General features: G+C 36.0%; 2 protein-coding genes across 2 annotated transcripts in view; one reads left to right on the top strand and one right to left on the bottom strand.

Annotated features, from left to right (window-relative positions):
• The window catches only part of b4galt1l (DP-Gal:betaGlcNAc beta 1,4- galactosyltransferase, polypeptide 1, like), a 29,275-nt gene extending 17,513 nt beyond the window's left edge, over positions 1-11,762 (top strand). Inside the window, exons 3-6 of the mRNA XM_077247541.1 lie at positions 286-473; positions 6,647-6,769; positions 9,613-9,717; positions 9,913-11,762. Coding sequence (XP_077103656.1) covers positions 286-473; positions 6,647-6,769; positions 9,613-9,717; positions 9,913-10,042 — 546 coding nt within the window. The 3' untranslated portion in view covers positions 10,043-11,762. The remainder of the gene's footprint in view (positions 1-285; positions 474-6,646; positions 6,770-9,612; positions 9,718-9,912) is intronic.
• A 7,738-nt stretch (positions 11,763-19,500) lies between these two features.
• Positions 19,501-22,027, bottom strand: exosc3 (exosome component 3). Its single transcript, XM_077247534.1, has 4 exons — positions 21,742-22,027; positions 21,303-21,452; positions 21,046-21,197; positions 19,501-20,316 (listed from the first exon to the last, which is right to left on the bottom strand). The coding sequence occupies exons 1-4, from the start codon at positions 21,973-21,975 to the stop codon at positions 20,109-20,111; spliced, it is 744 nt and encodes a 247-aa protein (XP_077103649.1). The 5' UTR covers positions 21,976-22,027; the 3' UTR covers positions 19,501-20,108.
• Between the last annotated feature and the right edge of the window lie 260 nt (positions 22,028-22,287).

Below are 22,287 nucleotides of genomic sequence, written 5' to 3'. Positions count from 1 at the left end.
ATTATTAAGTTTTTTTTTTTTTAGTTTGCTGCATGGTTAAAAAAATACTATATAGCCTATATTTGTTAACTTACGGGGCGCGTCGAAACGTTTAATACTCGGATAACGAGCGGCGGTTGTCGGTCGGGAAAATTAACCATAATGAGCATCCCTAAAAGAGTGCTTTATAGACATTGTATGACGTTTCTTCCACCACTCTCTCAAATGTGATTTCATTTGCGTTAAATATGTATTTTGCCGCTTGGCCTCATCCTCTCTTTGTATCATCTCTTTCCTTAATGGCAGGCGGGCGAGGAGACGTTCAATCGCGCCAAGCTCCTCAACATTGGATATGCGGAGGCTCTGAAGGAGTATGACTATGATTGTTTTGTCTTCAGCGACGTTGACCTCATTCCAATGGATGATCGCAACTTCTACAAGTGCTATAATCAACCCAGGCATCTGTCTGTGTCTATGGACAAGTTTGGCTTCAGGTATTTCTGTTTTTAGTTGACTGTTGTCTTATGTCCTTAAGACTAATCACGGAGCGAACTTTTCAATCCATCTTGATGGATGACGCATAGGAAACTCTGACCAATAAGAGGTCAGTTTTACTCGCATGTGACTTGCATAAATATTTTTGGTATTCTTTGAAATGTTGCCTTTGAAAATGAACCGAACCAAGAAGAAAATCCTACGTTGTTACAAATTAAGTCCCTGTTTCGGAACAAAGCAAACAATCTACAGGTCTGTGTGTAGCATGTGTAGCCCATGGCGTAGACTGACGTGCATCTCTCCAAAAATGTAACAACGCGTCAATTCTACGCGGATCGCAAGCATTGTGATTGGTCCGCTAGAACCCCTCCGCAGGGAAAATAAAAATCTGCTATAGCGTCGCATTTCCTCGTACACATTTCCGCATGCGACATAACTAGTGAACACAAAGATTAAATAATCTGATAATAAATTGTACATTTATTTATTATTTATTAACACTGCCTTCTAGCGGTCTGCATGTGTAATTGCTAGGGGTGTAACGATACACTCAGCTCACGATTCGATACGTATCACGATACTGGGTTCACGATATGATATGCATCACGATATTTTGAACAAAATAAAAAAATTAAACTGAAAATCAAACAACAGATTTATTTAACATTAACAGGGTTCAATAAATGTCTTGTTATATATACAACTTAAAGAATTTACAATACTTCAATATAAATCAAGATTTAGTTTAACCTTCTGTATGTAAAATTAACAATTGACTAGGTGTCACTGACCAATAAAACTACTTTGTATAGATGTCTTCTTTACAATTGTCCTTCTTTCATTCTCTTTTTCCCACCTGGTTGCAGGAGTTTGTCTTTGTGATGCCGTTTTAAATGACACCAGTGCTCGAAGTGGGGCGGTACTCACCAGTACGCAGTACCGGCACTTCTACATTTTACTCTTAAGCGTACTTGCAATTTTTCTCGCGTACCGCTACTTCCTTCTACCACTGACAGAAAAAGCGTCATTGAGCCCGTTTCACATATACTCCGTTTGCAGTGCGAATGTGGTGCGTATTTTTTCCGCACCCATGTTAACAGGTTAGAGCTTTCACACTGCACGCGGATGCGCTCCGGCGATCTGTTCCAGGAGCGGTGTGTATACACAGAGACAATTTATACAGCAGTGCAGCAATCGTTTCCACACAGAGTCTATTTCTGCTGTGCTGCACGCGCTCAATTAAAGTTACAGCGCATGGTTCGTGGTCAACATGAACACAGACTGACATGAAAATATAATAATCTTACCATAAATGCATTTAATTATATAAAATTTAGTAATCTCATCATAAATGTATTTTTGGACTTGCAGACTTGGAGTTCCGTTTTACACACACACACACACACACACACACACACACACACACACACACACACACACACACACACACACACACACACACACACACACACACACACACACACACACACACACACACACACACACACACACACACGCACGATTTGTTTAAATAAATTTATGCTGTTAATAACAATAAATTGTTGTTATACCAGCAATATCTCCAAGTTTTGTTTTTCACTGTAGAAATCTCAAATGTCATGATTTGCCAATGCAAGAGAGTACCGGCACTTTTTTTCCCCACTTCAAGCACTCAATGAGACCTCATATTTGTTGTGTTCGACGTCGTGTTAACAGTGTTTGTTTACAGTATTTACACACACTTCGTGTTTTGTCTGTTTTTTTTTTACCGTTCTCCTGTCGAGTAAGTGGAAAACCAAAATGCTGCCAGACGTCGGACTTGTAAGTGGACTGGGCATCCTCTATTTCAATTTCAGTCGAACTAATTTTGCTACTGCTCAGTTCAAGCGATTCGTTTGAGCGTGAATGCAAGCGTGACGCGGGTGCGGTAGCTCAACCAATAGGATAAAACGGACGTCATCGTTAAAAAAAAAATCAAAAAAAAATCGCCATAACTCTACGATACATATCGTAACATTTTTGCACCGCGATAAATCGTACCACGATATATCGTTACACCCCTAGTAATTGCATGTCGATGCGAACAACAACACTGAAGTATAAATGAAAACCGACGCGTAAAGGCTATGGTGTAGGTCCGGCGGAGAAATATAAACCAGCCGTTTGAGCCTGTTTTAGATAGTAAAACGGATGTTTTTGTACTGATGCCAAGCTTCACCAATTGTTAAAATAATCATATATCTTTTGGTTTGCATTCTGCAAGTTTAAAATATAAAGAAAATAATCTAGTTAGATTTTTTAATACTACAATTTTTAAAGTTCTTCATTTAAAAATTAAGACGACGTGGTAATTTGAATATATATAATTAAAAAAAAGTATATATATTTAAATTAATTTAGTTTAAACTGGTTAAAAATGACTATTTTGGAAAGAAATTATTTCTTCTATTCAGCAAGGATGCATTAAATTGACAGTGATTAAAGTGACCGTAAAGACATTTATTAGTGACAAAAGATATGTTTTACATTTTATGAACTGTATTTCAAATAAATGCTGTTCTTTTGAACATTCTATTCATCAAAGCATTTTGGAAAAAATATATATCACGGTTTCCACAAATAGCTTTTTGTTTTCATCATTGATAATGAGAAATGTTTTTTGAGCAGCAAATCAGCATATTAGAATGACTTCTGAAGGATCACGTGACACTGAAGACTGGCTTCAGCTTTGATCATAGAATAAATTACATTTAAAAAAATATTTGAATAGAAAACTAGTAATAGTAACACTATTTCACAATTTTACTATTTATCTTTACTGTATTTTTGGTCTAATGATGCAGCCTTGGTGAACATAAGAGACTTCAAAAACATTTTAAAAAGTCTTACTGATCCCAAAAATTTGAAAAGTTGTGGATATACAGTCACAGTGATATGAAACAACTCAACTCAACTGATATAAGATTTTCTAAATACCATTGCATATGAATATAGTAATCATTCATTACCATGGAATATATATAAAAGATCTGTATGTACCATGGTACCACCACAGTACTTTTTGTAAGTCCAAGACATCTGTAGTCTTAAACATAGATGTTCAGTAGCCAAAAAAATCTATTTTGTATTATCATATATTTTTATATTTTGTATTATAATTTTGGTCTATCACCACTGTGACCTTCTGGGTTAAATTACTGTAAATGTTTTTTTGATTAATATTTACTGAGGGACTAGTCAACTTTATTTTCGTTGGTAATCCACAGCAGGCAACAGATGCTGTGTATTTAACCTGGTCATATTAAATCCAGAATATCTTTTAACCCCCAGCAAGACTTCGACCTGTAATAAATTAGTCAGTTTAGATAAAAATGTCAGATAAATGATAAAGTAGCAGTGTTTGGGTGGGAAATTCTAGCGACGTCACACATGATTCAGATTAGAGCCCATTGGGAGCTCAACTCTCTGTCTAAAGTGAAACTGTACCTCATTGGAGCAGCTTGTACCAGTGACCTCCAGCACAAGCTTTGTGTAATAGGAGTATGATGTATGTGAAGGCGTGTGTGCGTTCACGTGTGTCCTTTTGTATTTACAGTCTTTAATGAGGAAATATCTGATAAAGGTTCGGTTTTAAACTTCCTCACACTGAAACAATTGGGTTGCTCTTTTTTAACAGATGTCGGCAGTCCTTTATAAAGTCTTTCCAGCGTTCAGCAATGTTAGCATGGGCCGCAGAAGCAGGGCAGCTTTCTTCTCACACAGAACTTCAAAAGCATCTGGATGTAATTTGTAATTGTCAAGAGTTATCGTGCGGAAGAGCGTCAGACAAGAGCGGGCCAGGATCTAATGTAGGATAGGGTTTACTCATTTATTTCAAACAGAGACACTGTTATGTAGAGCTAATCATGTATGCAAAACAGTTTATTTGCAAGGACATTTATGATATTGGATAGACATTTGGCCTAAAAAGAGTATGTTTTTGGATACTTTCCTTCATAATTGTCTTGTTTAAATTTTGATGCATTTAAATGCACTTTCCCCCCTCTCTATGCATTATGTGTGTGTTTACTTTGAATACATGTTAATTTTACCTGGTTGTAATTTGGCAGTTTCTAAAGGGATAGTTGACCAAAAATTAAGTTCTGTCATCATTTACTCATCCTTATTTCTAGCCCCGTTTCAATGCAATTGGGGACAGTGAATGTCGATTCAAAAAACAAAACAACACAAAAACTAAGTTTTATAAACCGGCTTGTTTTATAAACCTATACCGATAATTCTTTATATTTGAAAGCCGATAACCAATATATTGGCCGATAAATCTCAATCCAAATTTTTGTATAATTTGAGCGCCTTATTACAAAAACAAGTCTCACCATTATATCCTTGTCCCAAACACACAATTATAATGTTCTCATTATAATTGTATGTAGCCTATATGACAGACAGCACATGTTGCACTTAACTGTATTTTCCTTTTTGGAGTGATTCTAATCATATTTCAAGCAATTTAAAACCTTGACTGCAAACAGAGCATATCTGAATTGTCTGAGCTGAAATAATCCATTATATATCGGCTGTAATATATCAGACAAATTTTCTTGTCGGGCCAATAGCGATAACATTAATTGATGAACATGAACATTAATTGATGAATGGACATATATGGTCGATACCGATATGATGGGCAATTTATCATGCATCCCTAGTGCTGTATTCCAAGTCAAGAGCTAATAGCTAGGGCACGTCAGTTGTTGATGTTGTTTTATTCCAATGAATTATGACTTAAGATTGAAATCTAACAAATAGATAATGCATAGATTGTTATATAACTCACAAATTATGCAGGCCACTTTTATGATTCTTTTTTCATGCGGGTTTGAAAGTCAAAAGATTGACAAAGTAATGACAGAATTTTCTTATTTTAAAATTCCTTTAAAGCTGCTTAGGTAACAATCTCCACACATATTTCTGTTTGATATTCCATTTTATCATAGCCAGTGTTTGCTGATGCACCTCCCTCACTCTTCAGTATTTTGCAAAAGAACATGTGACTTGATATAGTGATTTACAATAGGTATTAGCAGCAAAGCTGTACATGAATCCATTCTGGTGTTATTAGTTGCAACTCCCAGTTGAAGCTTCAAGTGGTTGTCTTTTTGGAAACCAGTGTGGCTGTGTGTGGTCGAAGGGATGGGGTGATCTACTGCTGTGTCCATGTGACGTCGAAATTACTGTAACAATTTCATCCAAATTCAGAGACAAGTCATACTCAAAAATTGTTTGTTTCTAGGTTAACGGAATCAACCCAAAAGAGTGATTCATTTGTAAATTGAGCATCGCTCATGCCCATAAAAAAGATACAGCGCGCTTGGAATAAACTCATTTAACAACATGTAAAGTAACGAGAGGAACGATCAACGTAACATGTCTTTACACCTTGTGTCCCTGACAGGAAAATACCCTGCTGCGCGATGTGCGCGAAAATATAACGATATTCGATGGCTATTTTTCATGCGTTAACGCAGCACATTAACGCCGATAGCGGCCCACCACTAATTATAATTTATATATATATTACAATTTTAGCCTAGTTCTTTTATAATGGCCATGCTGTGTACCAAATCCATTTTTAAAAGTTAAAATATTAGATAGATTTTGTTGTATTATGTATGTAACAAGAACTTAAACCGAAAATGTAATGTCAACTACTCTCATAAACAATTTTTTGATAATATACTATTAATAAATTGATAATTACATTTTATTTCTTGAAATATCAGGGAATTTTTCCAGAGCTCTATTCAGATATAATGATAGTTAATGCATCTCTGGTGCCCTTAGTTTGGTCAAAAGTATCTCACACCATCCGTGTAAACTGCAAACCATATTTCCTGACGCAAAACTATGGCTATGGTTATCATCACTTTGGGTGTGTGGGTTATCAGGAGTGACACCTTCTGATAATTTATGAGAGCGACTATCTTACAGCAAAACACAGAGGCAGCAATTCCTTTCGGGCTCAAGTTCAGCCCCCTGCCAGTTCTCATTAGTGCACTGTCATTTCCCTGCATAGAAACACCAAGCTGTGTGCTGCACAACTCTGCACCTGACCTAACAACTGCCACACAACTGTTCCTCATAGTTCTCTCTCTCTCTCTCTCTCCAACAGGTTGCCATACACACAGTACTTCGGTGGCGTGTCATCACTGAGCAAAGAACAGTTTCTGAAGATCAACGGCTTCCCAAACAACTACTGGGGCTGGGGAGGGGAGGACGACGACATATATAACAGGTTCGAGAACCCTTCTAATGGAATATTTCAGCCAATTATGACAGTTATGTCTTTTTTTCCTCATCCTGTTCCAAGCCCATTCACTGATTGGAACACACACAAAAAAAAATGAGTTTTTAGAGAATCTTCACAGATTTAAGTGATGTGATGTGTAGCCAAGTATGGTGTCCCATACTCGGAATTTGTGCCCTGAATTTATCAGAATCAGAATCAATTTTATTGCCAAGTAGTGTTGTGAACACAACAACAGTTTATGGTGACCATGGCCTGTCAAGCAAAAACAACAACAACATACAAGCACTGTAAAAGCCCCATAAAAGTAGTTAATTTACACTTGTATTTGGAAGTCATACGATAGTTTTACGCAATGAACAGACTTGTTTGGATGAAAGCAACATCAAACATCATTGGTCATCAAAAACAAAAACAAAAATTATAGCAAACAAGTTTGGAGGGAGTTAAAAAATAATGACATTTTAAAAATTTGAAACGTCTTTGCCTGCGTTAGCGTACACCCACGTTCAAATGCGTATGGATGACAGTGAATGGAGTGTGAAGTTTCGTGTTAACGCCCCTTTCTATTAAAATACACACTTTAATGTTTTTGTCCTAGAGCCGAGCTCATGTCTGCTTTCTAGTGCGATTTAACCGAGGAAATCTTTGATCCATCAAAAAACGGAAGCATACATTCAGCTGAATGTTCCATTTTGAGCCTCACACATCCTGTCACTGTGCTGTAAGCATGGCATTGCACAATCAAAAAGCTCAAGCATGTGATACAGAGCACATACTACAATTCAAATGTTTGGGGTTTTTGGTTTGGTTTTTGGTTTTGTTTTTATAGAAATGAATACTTTTTTTCAGCAGTGATGCATTAAATTGATTTAAAGAGACCGTAAAGACTTTTACATTGTTACAAAAAAAAAATATTTTTCAAATAAATGCTGCTCTTTTGAACTTTCTATTGATTAAATAATCCTGGAAAATATTTATAATGGTTTCCACAAAAAATATTGAGCAGAACATCTGTTTTGAACATTGATTAAATATTAAGAAATAGGATCATGTGCCACTGAAGACTGGAGTAATGATGCTGATAATTCAGCTTTGCCATCACAAGAATAAATTACATTTTAAAATATATTAAAATGGAAAACTAAAATAGAAATTTCAAAATATTTTTTATATTGTACAGTAATATTTTTACTGTATTTTTAAATAAATGCAGCCTTTGTTGAGCCAAAGAGATGACTTCTTTTTTTTAAATGGTTACACTTTATTTGAAGGTGTCCTTGTTACAGTGTAATTCTATATTTAAGTATGGAGTAATAATAATTAACATGTACTTACTATAGGGTTAGGGTTAAGATTGGGGTTTGTTTGCGGGTTAGTTGCATGTAATTATGCATAATTTACTGTCATAACTAGGGTAAATGCATGTAACATATGTAACAAGTAAAATACTATAAAATAAAGTGTTACCAAAAAAAGTCATCTTATTACCAACGCGAAATTTTTGAATACTAGTGTAACTGAAATTTGGTTTCGTTCCTGGTTCTCATAGTTCTGCCACAAGCAGGGTGCAGACAGAAACAACCTGTTTATCGTTTCTTTAGCATGTCACAAGAATACTTCCCCACAGCTATCACGTTTATCATATGTACTTTTTTATTTTTGGGGTCCTTTCGACACTGTTATTTAAAGGATAGTGGAGAGTTACACTGGATTAGATGAACTTGCATCACCCTCATGACCACCTGCATTTGTCAGCTGCTCAGCTACAGCCTTGTTTTTCAAGAGGAATGTTCAGAAAAGTACTTGCAGAGCAGGAAACTGCCTTTAAATTTCAAATGCAAAAGACTACTGGGTGATAGTGCAGTCTTAACTAATCTCTCTCCTTAAATATTAAACTTTAAACAATTATTCAAATATGGTACTTCATTTTTTTTTCACTGTTTGTGCTACAGACATGATAAATTGTGTGGCTTGATGAGGTGTATGCTATTACTTTTCTAACTAGTCAGACTGAGGGATTTAGTAAATGATGATTATTTCCTCAATTATGATGACAATTATTTCCTCAATTGTGACAAGCTATTTCTAGTCAAGCAAGGTCAGCTCATATCTACAAGAATGAGTAGATAGATAGTCTTTATTGTCCCATAGGGATAATCATTTTCACACATCCTTTTTTCTTCTTCCATAGCACAGAAATATCACAGGAAACACATAGAACATGTAACACATATCCAAATACATATACAAAAACACAAGACCCAGATAAACACATCAAATGTAAACACTACAAGACAACTGAAGTGGGAGGTGGCAGTATTAGAGTTTGTTCAGCACTGTGATGGCGGTGGGGACAAAACTTTTTTTGAAATAGGCTTTAGTCCAGGTTAGTGCTCTGTATCTGCGACCAGATGGGAGTAGTATTCAGAATTTATTCAGGGGATGGTCTGTGTCAGCTGCTATTGTGCGTGTGATGGCTGTGTCATTCATGTAAATTAGATTACATTTTATAAAATAAATATCAGTATCTTTGAAACTGTTTGCCATGGTTAGTGATAGTTCACCCAAAAAAAAAATGCCTGTGTTTTTGTCCATACAATGAAGATAATTTTGAAGAATGTCAGGTTGGAAAAAATTTAGGGTAACCAAATGACTGAATTTTCAATTCTGGGTGAACTATCCCTTTAAGCAATGAGAACGGTTTGGCCCGACAGTGTAAAAGCGGCTAATGTCTCTGAACTGTTGGAAAATTATGGATGTTTATTGTCTACACATACATTCAAGAGTGTTGAATCAAATTAATTGAAAAGCACTGCATGTTTTCACAGGGTTAGCTCCAAAGGGATGTCTATATCAAGGCCCGATGCAATCATTGGGAGATGTAGAATGATCCGTCATGAGCGAGACAAACAAAACGACCCCAATCCACAGAGGTACCTACACATATTACAGCTTTCTGATGCGTTCTGTAAAACCTTAAGCGCCTTGAAATGCATTGCAATAATACATTTCAGTTGAGTGACTGCTTTGTTAAATGCTAACAAGACTGTGCAAATAGAGGCCACTTTAACAAATACGTAATGCCCTCCTGCACTGTGGAATGTTAATCATGTCATTTCCTGTTACAGGTTTGACAGAATAGCTCACACAAGAGAAACTATGGCAAGAGACGGTATCAATTCACTAACATACACGGTTGTTCAGATTGAGAAAGACCAGCTATTCACCAAAATCACAGTGGATGTGGGAAAACCATAACTCCGGCGTAGAGACCAAATCAAAACTGAGTTGAAACCGCAGCGCTGGCTGTTAAAACCAAATGTGCCTTGATTATATCAAATCAACTGGACAATTTTCAAAGTGGATTATATATTTTTTAAAAAGACGTGTAAGAACTTAGAAATTTTTGTTTTGCCATCTTTGCACATGCGATGGTGAATACAGGGGTCCGGACTCCTTTTGCCCAGTGTATCAGAACTGTTCGGCTGCTAAAGTAGACACACAAGGGTTTCATGTTGCCCTCAAGAGGCGACGGGCCATCCTTGTTCTGTCTCAGAGACTTCTGCTGAGCAAAAAGACTATATTTTGAGCCATTTGATGGAAGCAGCATATTAAATTGATCTGAATTGAAAATGTCCTGTTAGGACGACGAATGTGAGTTGCTGTGTATGGGATTATTTAGTTTGCGTGTTCGAAAGTGAATATTTAAAGGATAGTCAGCAAGTTAAGCAATGCAAAAAAATCTGGGATAACAATCAAGGGCTGTGGATATTCTATAATCATAGCAAACCGGCATTTTTGGGCTGTCACATATTTTGTTTACTTTTATTACGAATTGCATCTTTATTTGTATTTTACAGAGGCTTTTAAATGACTTCTCTCTTTGTTAGGGATGAGATGTCTGAATGTATTGGCCTGAATTGTTGCTTAATGCGTATTGGAGCATTATCATGTTTGCTGGAGCACCAAAGTGGCAGCCTTGCATCTTAAAAGACATTAGATTCCTCCCTTCTGTTTGGTGCATTATCTTTGCTGTATTTGGATTTTTGGTTGCAATTCTATCAGGTCAACATTTCAGTTTTGTTTTGTTCCATTTCGTTGTTTTAAGTCCTTTTTATTGCATTGTGATTTTCTCAGAACTATGCTGGTTATTAAGGGCACAAGAATATTCAAGCTCTCTACTGTAATGAAAACAAGAAGCCATTGAGAACTTTGCTGAACTGACCTGTTGATACTTGTATTCTCTCTCTCTCTCTCTCTCTCTCTCTCTCTCTCTCTCTCTCTCTCTCTCTCTCTCTCTCTTATATGTGCTGGTCTGCTCTTAAATTCTTCTTTTAAGCAAAGATAACAGTGTTTTGTTTTAAAACCTGTCATTGTGGACACCAAAAATGCCTTTGAACTCTGTCAGGGTATGAAATGCAGACGGAGCAAATGAATGTATGTTAGCTGTTTGCTCAAGTGCTTTTCAAGGTGGCGACTAACAGCCCATACAAAATGTACAGAATGTTTAAGGGCCACTGCCAAAAAATGTCCTCCATGCCGAGCAGCCCGATAGACCTATAGTTTTTCTTTCCAGCTTAAAAACTCGCCCATGCCTTATAAAAACTCCTTTGCACAAGGAAAGAAAACTACCTCTCTACTCGGCACAGCACTCGCAATCAGAAGGGATTGGCTGCTAATGCTGTCTCAAAACCAAATGCTTTGGCACAAAAATCTTTGGCTTTTTTCCCCCCTATGGTCCGTTATAGTGAGGTTTAAAACTATTTAGACAATGGTCTTTGTTTAGGGCCAGCACATAATTAACTTTAATTTTTATTTTGTAAATTTATTGTTTGACACTTTTTTTCAGGTTTTCCTACAACTTTTGTTTTCCTTTTTTATGCCTATATATGTTCCTCTTGCTTAAGTGTAATGCAGTGAACAATTAACTTAATTTTGGAATTATGGAAATTAAATAATTAAATGGTGTTTGATTTAACTCCGCTTGTGACTTTACTGTGGTGTGAAGTGAAATATAAGACCGTAACGCGACTCGTTCGGCAAGAGGAAGTCAACATTGCCTTTTCAGCAGAAGAGAGCCGATAGGCAATTGCAACTTTCCATGCACACAAACCAGTTAACTCTTGCCTAACCACCTATGTGATCTGACCTCAGGTCTAATGTTTTATTCCTTTTGTTAGTAACATAGAAGTGATGAATGGAGGAAAAGGAAAGTCAGTCCTTGCTCTGAGAGAGAAACCTATTGGTTTCCTTGGTGGACAAACCGGTCAGAGACTCGAAGGTCGCTTCGGGGAACAAAAAACCAGCAAGACAAGATTAATGATTCATGTTTTTAACAACCTCAGTGTGGCCTTCTGGTGACCTGTTGAGAACATATGCTGCTCATATTTCACCCTAAAATCAAAATAATCTTAATAAAAAACAAAATTACAATTAAGCACATTTCAAAATTCCTAAAAAAAAGCACAAAAGTCTCATTACGTTTATGCACATTTTTAAACTATTTTTACATAATGGTAGTTTTTAGTATAATACATACTAATATAAATCCTTCCCATCTAATTGCAAAAAATTTACCAAATAAATTGACATTTTAAAGTAAATGGCAGCTCGCTATTAGGCTATAGCTCACTAATGTTTTACTTCGTAATATTAACAAAAAGGGCATTTTATAATAATGAGGTGTACATCAATAGTTCAAACAGGTGTGTGTGCATGACATTTTTGACCTTTAAAAATGAAGTCATATACATGTGTAGTGTGAGCACACAGCAAAAGTGCAAGTTGGCTGAATGTGGAAAGAATAATGGCGTCTGATGGAGCAGTTTGTCCTTATAAGCTTTAGTTTCTATTACCAACAGAAAATACAATGTAGTGACTAAGGGTACGTTTACACGACAACAATTACTAAAAACAGAAAGGTTTTTCCTTTGCATTTTTTTTTTGCGTACAGATGGCACCATTGTCAAAACAATCCCGTTCACACGGATCCATGAAAACATCTAAAAACGCTGTATGCCAGGACAGTAGTTGGCGATGTCACTTTTGTAAAGAAATACTTTACGTGATGGGTTTCAAAGTGCACGTTTTTGAAAATGATACCGTATTGTCTCCTTTAAACTACAAAAACATGAATTTGTGAAAATGGTGACGTCATGTGCATGCGTACGTGTTCAGTGTTTTTGTTTTTACAAAGTGACATTGCAAACTACTGGCCTGGCAGCATAATTTTAATAGCATTTTTAGAGAGAAAGCATTTTTAATAGTGTGTGTGTGTGTGTGTGTGTGTGAGATATGTAGGCCTACTAGTTTGATTGCTGATATAGAAAGCAAATAATTTCAGGGAAACTTTGTAGTATACACTTCCTTATACAGGTTTTGAAAGTTATTTATTATTAAAAAATAGTTTAAAGAAGCCATATTTTCTACTGTAAATCAAATACATATGAACATTAGTGTGAATGCTGTTAAAAAATAGTGCAATTTGAATACTTTCCATGTACCTTGTTCTGATAAAATAAAATAAAAGAATATTTAAATGAAAAACCAGCATTAAGTTTAGCCAAATACTAAAAAATAAGTGCAAAATTGTTTATTTGAAAAACGATTATTAAACAGCATAACTGCCTATCATTTTAGCTATCAGCCAGAATGTTATTGGATTGGTGTATTTTATTGGTAGCCTATATATATATATATATATATATATATATATATATATATATATATATATAACAAAAATACTAGAGTAAAATTTTTGTACTAGATTAAAGCCACTTTTTTAGTCTTTGTGTGGAAGATGACATAAATTTCACATGATTCCTTCCTCAACAGAAAGTTTAGCAGTTTTTATGGATCCATGTGAACGTGGATCATTTTAACGTTGTTGTCGACTATGCGGGGAAACAATGTAACCGCACCCTAGTTTACTTGGGGTTTAAATTAGTTTTAGATCTTTATCTTGTTAAGATTACAAACCTGTCAAAAACCAGTTTACTTGAGATTAATCTTCAAGCACACAATCCAACTACACGTCTTTGCTTCTGCCCCAATCAGATTGCACTGGTGATTCTTACACACAGCTGTGTTGATTTGGAGGGAGAGTATAATTTATGGTGTCTGCTGCTTGTTACTCTAAATGCCTGATTTTATTGCTGTGAAGATACATTTAGTTGAAGATTTGTAGTTAGATGGCTACTAAGTTTGATTTAACTGTGTTTTTCAGAATAATCTCTGGGAAATCTATATATTAGTATGATATCATGTGATTTCGTATACTTCAAACCCCAAATATTTAGTCAAAGTCCTTTTTTTGTAATAAGTGATAAAGACATGTAAACTTTAATAAGGCAGGGCACTTTTGTAGTGTTTTATCAAATGTCTCTAACATATAATCTCAGAATTGCCACGCTTTAACTTGGTTTGTATTTATAGGTCTGGCCAAAAAAGAAAAATGACCTTTTCCTTCACAAGAGCTGTTTTGATGCAGTCACTCCTCCTTAGTGTAAAACACAGCTGCCTTGCAAACTTAAGCGTGATACTTTACATAATGCATTGCTGTCTTTTTTAAATGTCTGAGATTTGTTTCAATTTGTTCAGACTATGAATTTGAATTGCTCTGGCATTAGACACCATTGGAGTTTTTCACACCTAAACCAGCAGTTCTGAAAATGAAGGTTGCATGGCATAAAATCAAGTTAGCTGGCAACGTGTTAACATGTTCCTGAGATTTATAATGAACTTGGCTATATTAATGCTGGTATAAACAGACTATGAGTAGGCATTTCTTTTTCCTGTGTGGGAGTGAGGTGACCTTGAGCGCCAGCTGCAGGAAACAGACACACCTTGCTGACATGTCCTAAAATACGGAGGCCTCTGAGACCCATATGTCCTGTCTGAATTCCAAGCAGGCGAAGTCCCGATTCAGGGAACAGAAATTCAACCGGGAAGTTTTAGCCACAAATACCTAGCAGAGCACCAGGAAGGAAAAATCAACATACTGAGTCACCACTGTCAACAATGAGTCCAACAAACCAGTAACAATGTTTTATGTATAACACGCTTCCCAAACTCAAGGACACCTTTAAGAACCAAAATAATATAATTTGTATAAAACACACAGACAATTCCAAAAGCAACACAGTCAAATAAAACAAAATGAAATACCAGCACAGTGTTGGCAGAGGTTATTTACACACTAACTCCGCCACCATTGTCAGTTTGAAAATGCATGTAGTGCTGGGTGGCAATACCTTTTGATGCTATACTGACTGAGTTCGAATCCACCTTTTTCCGAACTCATTCTTCTTCCTTTTCCCATTGCATATCAGAGGCGTTTAGGAAGAAAATATTCAAATTAAATCATTCTAATAAATATAATAATTTACGTTCTATGACATTATTGCATACTGTTTTAATGTACAACAACACTGAAGTGCAAATAGTATCTGCCACTATTTATAAGTATAAATCGCATCTAACTACTATTTACACTTAGCCTATTGTAAATGAAATACTTCTATTTTAACATAGTGCAAATATATTTTCACTTAGTGTAAATAGAATCTATTGCTATTTAAACTTAGTGTAAATAGCAGCTCTTGTGTTATTTGCACTGTGTATATAGCATCTATTGCTATTTGCACTTATTGCAAAAGCTGCTGCCTAAAAATGATTCTGTGCTTAAGTAAATGCATATAAAACATAGTTTTATTAGTTAGTAATTTGTAGGCTACTTCATTCAAGCTTGTAGAAATCAAAGCTTGAACTTATAAGTATATTTTATTTGGAATTGTTTATGTTTACAATTATTCTTTGCGTAAGTTGCGCTGTTACAAAATGAAGTATAAAACCTATACTCAAATTTCTGATACTGGTGTTGGGCATGAATAATTAATAATCGTTAATGCACACAAATTAATACAGTTGCATTTTAAACTGTTTTCTTGTTGTATGTACATTGTTTTATTGTTGGTTTTGTTGTTGTTTAGTCACTTGCTGTTTTGTGACATCTGGAGTTGTTAGGGAGGTAGAGAGAGAAATGATGGTATGTCTTCATGTACATTAGTATCATCGATTTATCTAAGCAATACTCTCAGGGCAAAATAACTAAGGGCTGTATGTAAAAGTGAGTATGAGAATTTCAGGGTTTGTGCTCAACCCCAATCCACATCAGTTTCCATGTTCAGATTAGCTGTTTATGTAGAACAGTAAATACAGAGGCCAAACCGACTTTGATCCAGCCAACTTTGTAAGAGCTAATGAGAAGCAGAGATGCATCCAATTTGCTGAGGGACATCTGTTTGCACTTTAGAGGAACTATGCAGATGAATGTGGAAGATTCTGGCAGGGAGGTGAGGAGGTGGACGAGGTAACGAACTAGAGCTTTGAGAAAGATAAGGATTCTGGGAAGCATATGACCACAACTGAGGCTGGACAGCTGCAGCTCAGCGCAGGCAAATGTCCAGCGAGAGCATGACGAAAGCTTTTCACAGCGAAGGGAGAACATTCAGCCGGTTCACAGCCTTATTCAGGCTCTTACAGCATATATTGTGCAATCTTAGCACACTTTTAAGGGAACAGGGAGGTTTCCTGACATTAAATCATGACTAACATCAAGGTAATGATAATGAAATGTGATTGTGACGTGCTAAAGGTCAATATTCGTGAATATGTACATAGAAAGCACCAGAGCCATTGTGTCCACTCAGACAACAGGGTCGTCAGTGTCAAGCTTTTGTTTGTTATTTAAGATTTAGCAGCGTTTTCTCTGCTTGCAGGAGAGCGTTTGGCTAACACTCTTTTCCCCGGCAGGGATTCTTTTTTTTTTTGGCACTGAGCCCACGGCCCATGATTCAGAGCTGCTCATGAGGGCTCAGGCCCCTGGAGAAACGTTAAATGCACATTCATGGAATATGCAGACGCAGAAAAGACAGTGGCAGATGGAGAAAGAGAGAAATGTTTCCAGTCTCTCACCTGGCCTGAAGTATCCTGCACATCTGACTACTTTCCTGGATTAATATGTGATAGTCAATGATCCGATATGAGAGTAGAGAATCATTTTAAAACGATAGTGCACCAACAAAATTAAAAAAATGTATCGGTGCATATGAATTAAAATCATTATTATTTTAATAATTTAAAAAAAAAACGTTGCACAAAACGGCTAGATTTGTTTTTCATTGTATTTTACCAAATTTACATCAAAATAATAATTGCTACATTGACTGTTTATTAAAAATGTTGGTTCCTCTGATTGAGGAAAACACATTTCTTAAGGTATTTAAAATATCAGAATATGTGTATTATTATTATTATAGGCCTATGTAATTTTATTTCAGTCCCCCCCCCCCCCCCCCCCCCCCCCCCCCCCCATTATTCTAAAACAGTTTAGTAGACAGGAAAGTAGGTCAATAAATTTTAACTTGTCTTGCTTTATACAGAAAAGGGAAAAATACATTCTGGAATAATGCAGTCTAGACAGAATTGAAATTTTTGATGAACAAATCCCTTTAAATTTGTCAAGTTTTCATATTATGCACATCTCTATTTCAGCATTCATTTGGCTGTCAAGTGAATTTGTATGAAAACTAGACCTTTTGCATGTCATAGCCTTTCTTTATATTTGGAAGTGAAGAAAGTCCTGCCACACGCACAAGCGCTCGTTCTTAACAGGCCCGAAAGCCTAAAATGGCGTATGCAAAAAAATATTCAGACTTATAAACCTCTGCGTACGCCAGAACCTGCGCAGAATTCACTTTATAAATCCTAGTCAGCGGAAGATTGTAACCATACAATGGAGCTTACAACGCCTAGTTTTACTATGCAAATCCTCATCTGCATATCATTTGCATATGATTATTCATCCACGTTATACGTTTAACGTGACAGGACATAGGAAAATATGAAATACGGATGTGCCGTCACATTACATTAATAAAAATCATTTAGTAGCCTATCCTTGCCTTGTTTTTGAATAGATAAATCAAATAGTGTAAAATACATTTCAGAGCAAGTTTTTCTCAATCTTTTCCACTGGCCAAATAATTGATTTATATTTTTAATGGAAACAGAATGACCTTGGTGTGCATTATTTGCATTAAAGTATTTTCTCAGACAATCTGCTTTTATCATTGAAAGCAATTATCTCTGTAGGTAAAGCATTAAAACACGGCATGCCAGAGAAAAATTGTTCAACATCATTGCATCCACAACAAATATTTCTATTTATTAAAAATAAAAAATGTTGTTACATCTCAGTGATGATTTCATGTAGTTTAAGATTTGCTCACCATCGGTGTGCATCGCATGGGCCAGAGTTTGCGTGCAGTTGTGCAAATGTTCCCGTAAAGTTTGTTATTATAAATCACAAATTATATACGTCGGAAATGGAGTTGTTTTGTGCGTAGCTACGCAACGGTTATATTTAAGGCCCCAGGGTCAAACTTATTTTACAAACCAGAAAAGCTACCTACAGTCTGTGCATATCTAATGTGAGTCAGATTTGTATTCAAGTAGAATCAGTCAGAGCTCAAATACATTGTTCTAGCAGTGACTCAAATCTTCCATGCCCTGGTAATGCATTGGAGGCTTGTCTGCACACACCAGTCAACCAATGAGGAAAACGTGCCCAGAGACACATCTTTCCACAGATTCATTTACAAGACCTGAAACTCAGTGCCCTTGGGATCTCAAAGTTTACTTGGCAAGATTCAAGAAGCATCTGGCTGTGTTGATCATCAGTTATGTTCTTCCCTCCTAATCAAACTCTCACCACATTCTGATTGGTGGATTGTGCATCCTGCAGTCAAATATATTTGTATATTGACCATTAAAAAAAAAAAATTTCATCTGATGTTAATATTTCCTATTTTATTCATATATTTGGTAACAAAAAAAAAAAGCCATGCCAGTGACACATGAAAGTGACACAAATGCTCCAGATAAAATGTGAGAGAAGAAATAAATACTTCTTTTCAGCAAGAATACAATAAACTAATCAAAATTGATAGTAAATACTTCTATATTGAAACATATTTGTATTGCATATGAATACTAAATGTTCTATTTTTCAAAGAATCCTGAAAAAGCGGTATTGGTTTCCACAAAAGCACCAAATCAGCATATTAGAATGATTTCTGAAGGATGATGTGACACTGAATACTGGAGTAATGATGCTGAAAATTCACCTTTGACACCACAGGAATAAATTACATTTTAAAATATATTCAAATAGAAAACAGTTCCTATAAGTCGTAATATTTCACAATATTTTTACTGAATTTCTGATCAAATAAAAAGAGAAAGGGGTTAAAAAAATGGCTAAAAACAGTTGTTTTCAGAGGACATGTGGGGTACAAGGATTTGAGGGACTTTTATATAATTGTGTTTTAAATCCTGACGCAATAAACACAACTTAAGGAAGTACAGACACCTAGCCTTAAAATGTATTACTGTAATATCACTGAGACAATAGCCTTGCTGTAGAGTAAAGGTTAATATTCAACACGCCTGTATATAAAGGGATCACTGGATATAAAATAATGCTGGTTACAGTCATGGTGTTCCCCTAGCAACTACTAGTAAATCAGCAACTTTTAAAAACACAAGACAAGATTGTAGAAAAGAAATTGTAGAAAGTGCCCCCTTCTGGACATGAAGAAAACAGACAGCAATCATGAAGACTTTTTAAATCACTACAAAAAACACAGTTCTCATTGACTGCTTCAACAAGATTTTATTAATTTGTACCTATAAAAAATAAAGGCAAAAATATTTGTTTTGAGAGAAAGGATGACTTCTCTTCTATGGTGGACAGACAGGGTGAACACACCAATATCCAAAGTCACTTGTTTGGTCTCCAAAACTGGACATACAGAGGGAGTGATTTTGAACATTTTCAGAGGCTTTACCCATTGTTCATCTGAAAACTGATGACGGGTACTTTAAAGGGATAATTCACCCCAAAATGTAAATTCTGTCATCATTTACTCACCCTCATGTAGCGTGGGTGTACATGTATGACTTTGAGAAGAAACCTGTATGACTTTCTTCTGTTGAACACGAAGAAGATATTCTGAAGAATGTTGGTAAGCAGACAGTTGAGGATAGCCATTGACTTCCATAGTATTTTTATTTCCTACTGTGGAAGTAAATGGCCACCATCAACTGTCTGGTTACCAACATTCTTCAAAATATCTTCTTTTGTGTTCAAAGGAAGAAAGAAACTCATTCAGGATGACAGAATTTAATTTTTTGGTGAACTAGCCGTTTAAGCATGTGTGGCACCAGTTGAATTCTGGGAAAAGTGATCTTTCAGAGTCCTCTAGAGGGAGCCTTCTGCCACTCTCCTGAATAGTGTCTGTCTTTGTTGAGAGGTCATGTTCTCGCATGTCTCCAGAAGATTGGCCACTATCAGCGTCTGCTGAACTGTCTTTGCTTTCACCCACACTCTGCCATTCATTCCAACAACCAGCTCAAAGGGAAAAATCTTCTCCAGGTCCTTCACTATTTCACTCTGAGGAGCCAGAAGTCTGATGGGAAGAAAAAACATTTCTTTTTTAGCTTTTTAATTAACCATGAAATCAAAATGGACAATTCTTGTTTTTATGGAATATTTTGTGGAGGATTTATTAAGCGATTTATCAGTGAATGTCATTTTTTTAGGCAGCGGCTATTTGCACTAACTGCAAATCACAGTAAATACTATTTACACTAAGGGTAAAAAGCAACTAGATTCTTTACACCAAGTGAAAATATTATATTTTCTTAGCAATAGATTCTATTTACACAGAGTAAAATACCAGTATTTTTTTTTTGCAGTAAGTGTAAATAGTAGTTATATGGTATTTAAATAGGTGCAGATACAATTTGCACCTCAGTGTTGTACATTAAACGGTATGAAATAATAACAGAGTCAATTATTATAATAATTAAATGGATTCATGTACCCTAATTATCTTTAATAAAATGTCTACCCTTCCCTCTTGCAGCAACATCCCTTCTCTTCTCTGATGCGGTGTTTACTGACGTGAGGGCCACTCACATGTTATCATAGCAATAGCAAACCAACCATCCAACCAATTCCCAATGGACTAAATCAAGTCCCGCCCAGTTCCTTTCCTGTTTGAGAAGCCGTTTCACTCAGACGTACATCACAATATGAAATAAAAAACTAATCGCAACTTCTGACTTTTCTTTAAGTAAGCTAAGCTTGGAAGTGTATAGATCACAAAGCTGTATTACATGGACAAATTACAAACCTGCGCACTAGTCCCAGAGATACTTTAAAGAGCAGCCCATCAGCTCCAAACACCCCCATACCGTTGGCCCTGCCACAGCTGTCTATACACACCAGCTCGGGTTCCATATCCTTGTTTGCAATTGTGAACTGGCTGTACACCAGATCTCCAACCTGCAGAACAAAGTCACATTATCAGTGTGTAGAATCATAATGCAATGTAAACAGTGTGAATTATTCATTTGAGTGGGGTGTAAGAGTGTTCATATAAGCAAGTACCTGCACATTAGGCCTGTTCCTCTTGGTAGCTCCCTCGAATGCAAGGTATGAGAGAGATGCTTGCTCACTTCCTCCCACATCCACTTTAAAGATATCTCCAGACTTTGCAGTCACAATACCAATCACACTTTCACCCTTGGCGGGTACATACTGGAAGAAATAAGGATCAGCCTGAGTATGTACAAACCTGATGACAGACTAATACTAAATTAGTTGGTTCAACAGATTTATTTATTTTTGTTTTATGAAACACTCACTCACTCACACACAGTCTCTCTCTCTCTCGCACACGTAATGCCATGCATGATCATGACCATTGGGCATTTGTTGAATAAAATAGAGAGAAATTACAAAATGTCTCAATTTCCAGTACTGTCTCAAAGCAGAATAAACTTTAGCCAACTTAAAAAAATAAGTGTGTATGAGTCCAGTTCCTCACCCGTCTCTGCTGAGAGTCTATCCAGTACAGATTTGGCTGTTTATGCCGCAAAATTCCACTTTTGCACACATTAACTTCCTCTCCGTTTCTCCGGAGCCCTGGACCGCATATTATCTTTTCGGTTTTGATATTACCATCACCATCTCCATCCTCAGGCAATCTGAATGAAAACACATCTCCGGGTAAGACTACTTCTCCTATTTTCTCTTTGAAACGAGCATGTACGGTATCCATTGCAGAAAAAGCAACGTGAGCGCCCTGTGTTTGTGTACTTCCGGCATCGAGAAGGACTCTTGTTATTTCCAAAATAAAAGTTTATAAATCAAATTAAAATTTATTTTAAAACAGTTAACTGTTAATTAATCCATCAAACCAGAATTGATGCATGAATAAAACAAAACTGGCAAAAACAAAATGAGAAAGTCATATAAAAATTCTCTAAAAAAAATGAGTAGGATGTATATACTCAAAATCAGGATTTTTACTGATGAAATCAAATAGGAAATTATACGTTTTATAAATCTGACGTAACATTAGTCCGTCATA

This window comes from Siphateles boraxobius, unplaced genomic scaffold (assembly GCF_051911475.1).
Source record: "Siphateles boraxobius isolate OS27281-9 unplaced genomic scaffold, OSU_SipBor_1 3, whole genome shotgun sequence".
Classification (NCBI taxonomy): Eukaryota; Metazoa; Chordata; class Actinopteri; order Cypriniformes; family Leuciscidae; genus Siphateles; species Siphateles boraxobius.
Note: the sequence above shows the minus strand (reverse complement) of the source record. Positions and strands in the feature narration are given on the sequence as shown.

Excerpts from the sequence above, each read along its gene's own strand:
- exosc3 (XM_077247534.1), bottom strand. The coding sequence starts at position 21,975 with ATGGATACCGTACATGCTCGTTTCAAAGAGAAAATAGGAGAAGTAGTC. Across the intron at positions 21,453-21,741 it reads TAGACTCTCAGCAGAGACGG|TATGTACCCGCCAAGGGTGA; the intron begins GTGAGGAACTGG and ends TATTTCTTCCAG. Across the intron at positions 20,317-21,045 it reads TCTCTGGGACTAGTGCGCAG|ACTTCTGGCTCCTCAGAGTG; the intron begins GTTTGTAATTTG and ends TCTTCCCATCAG.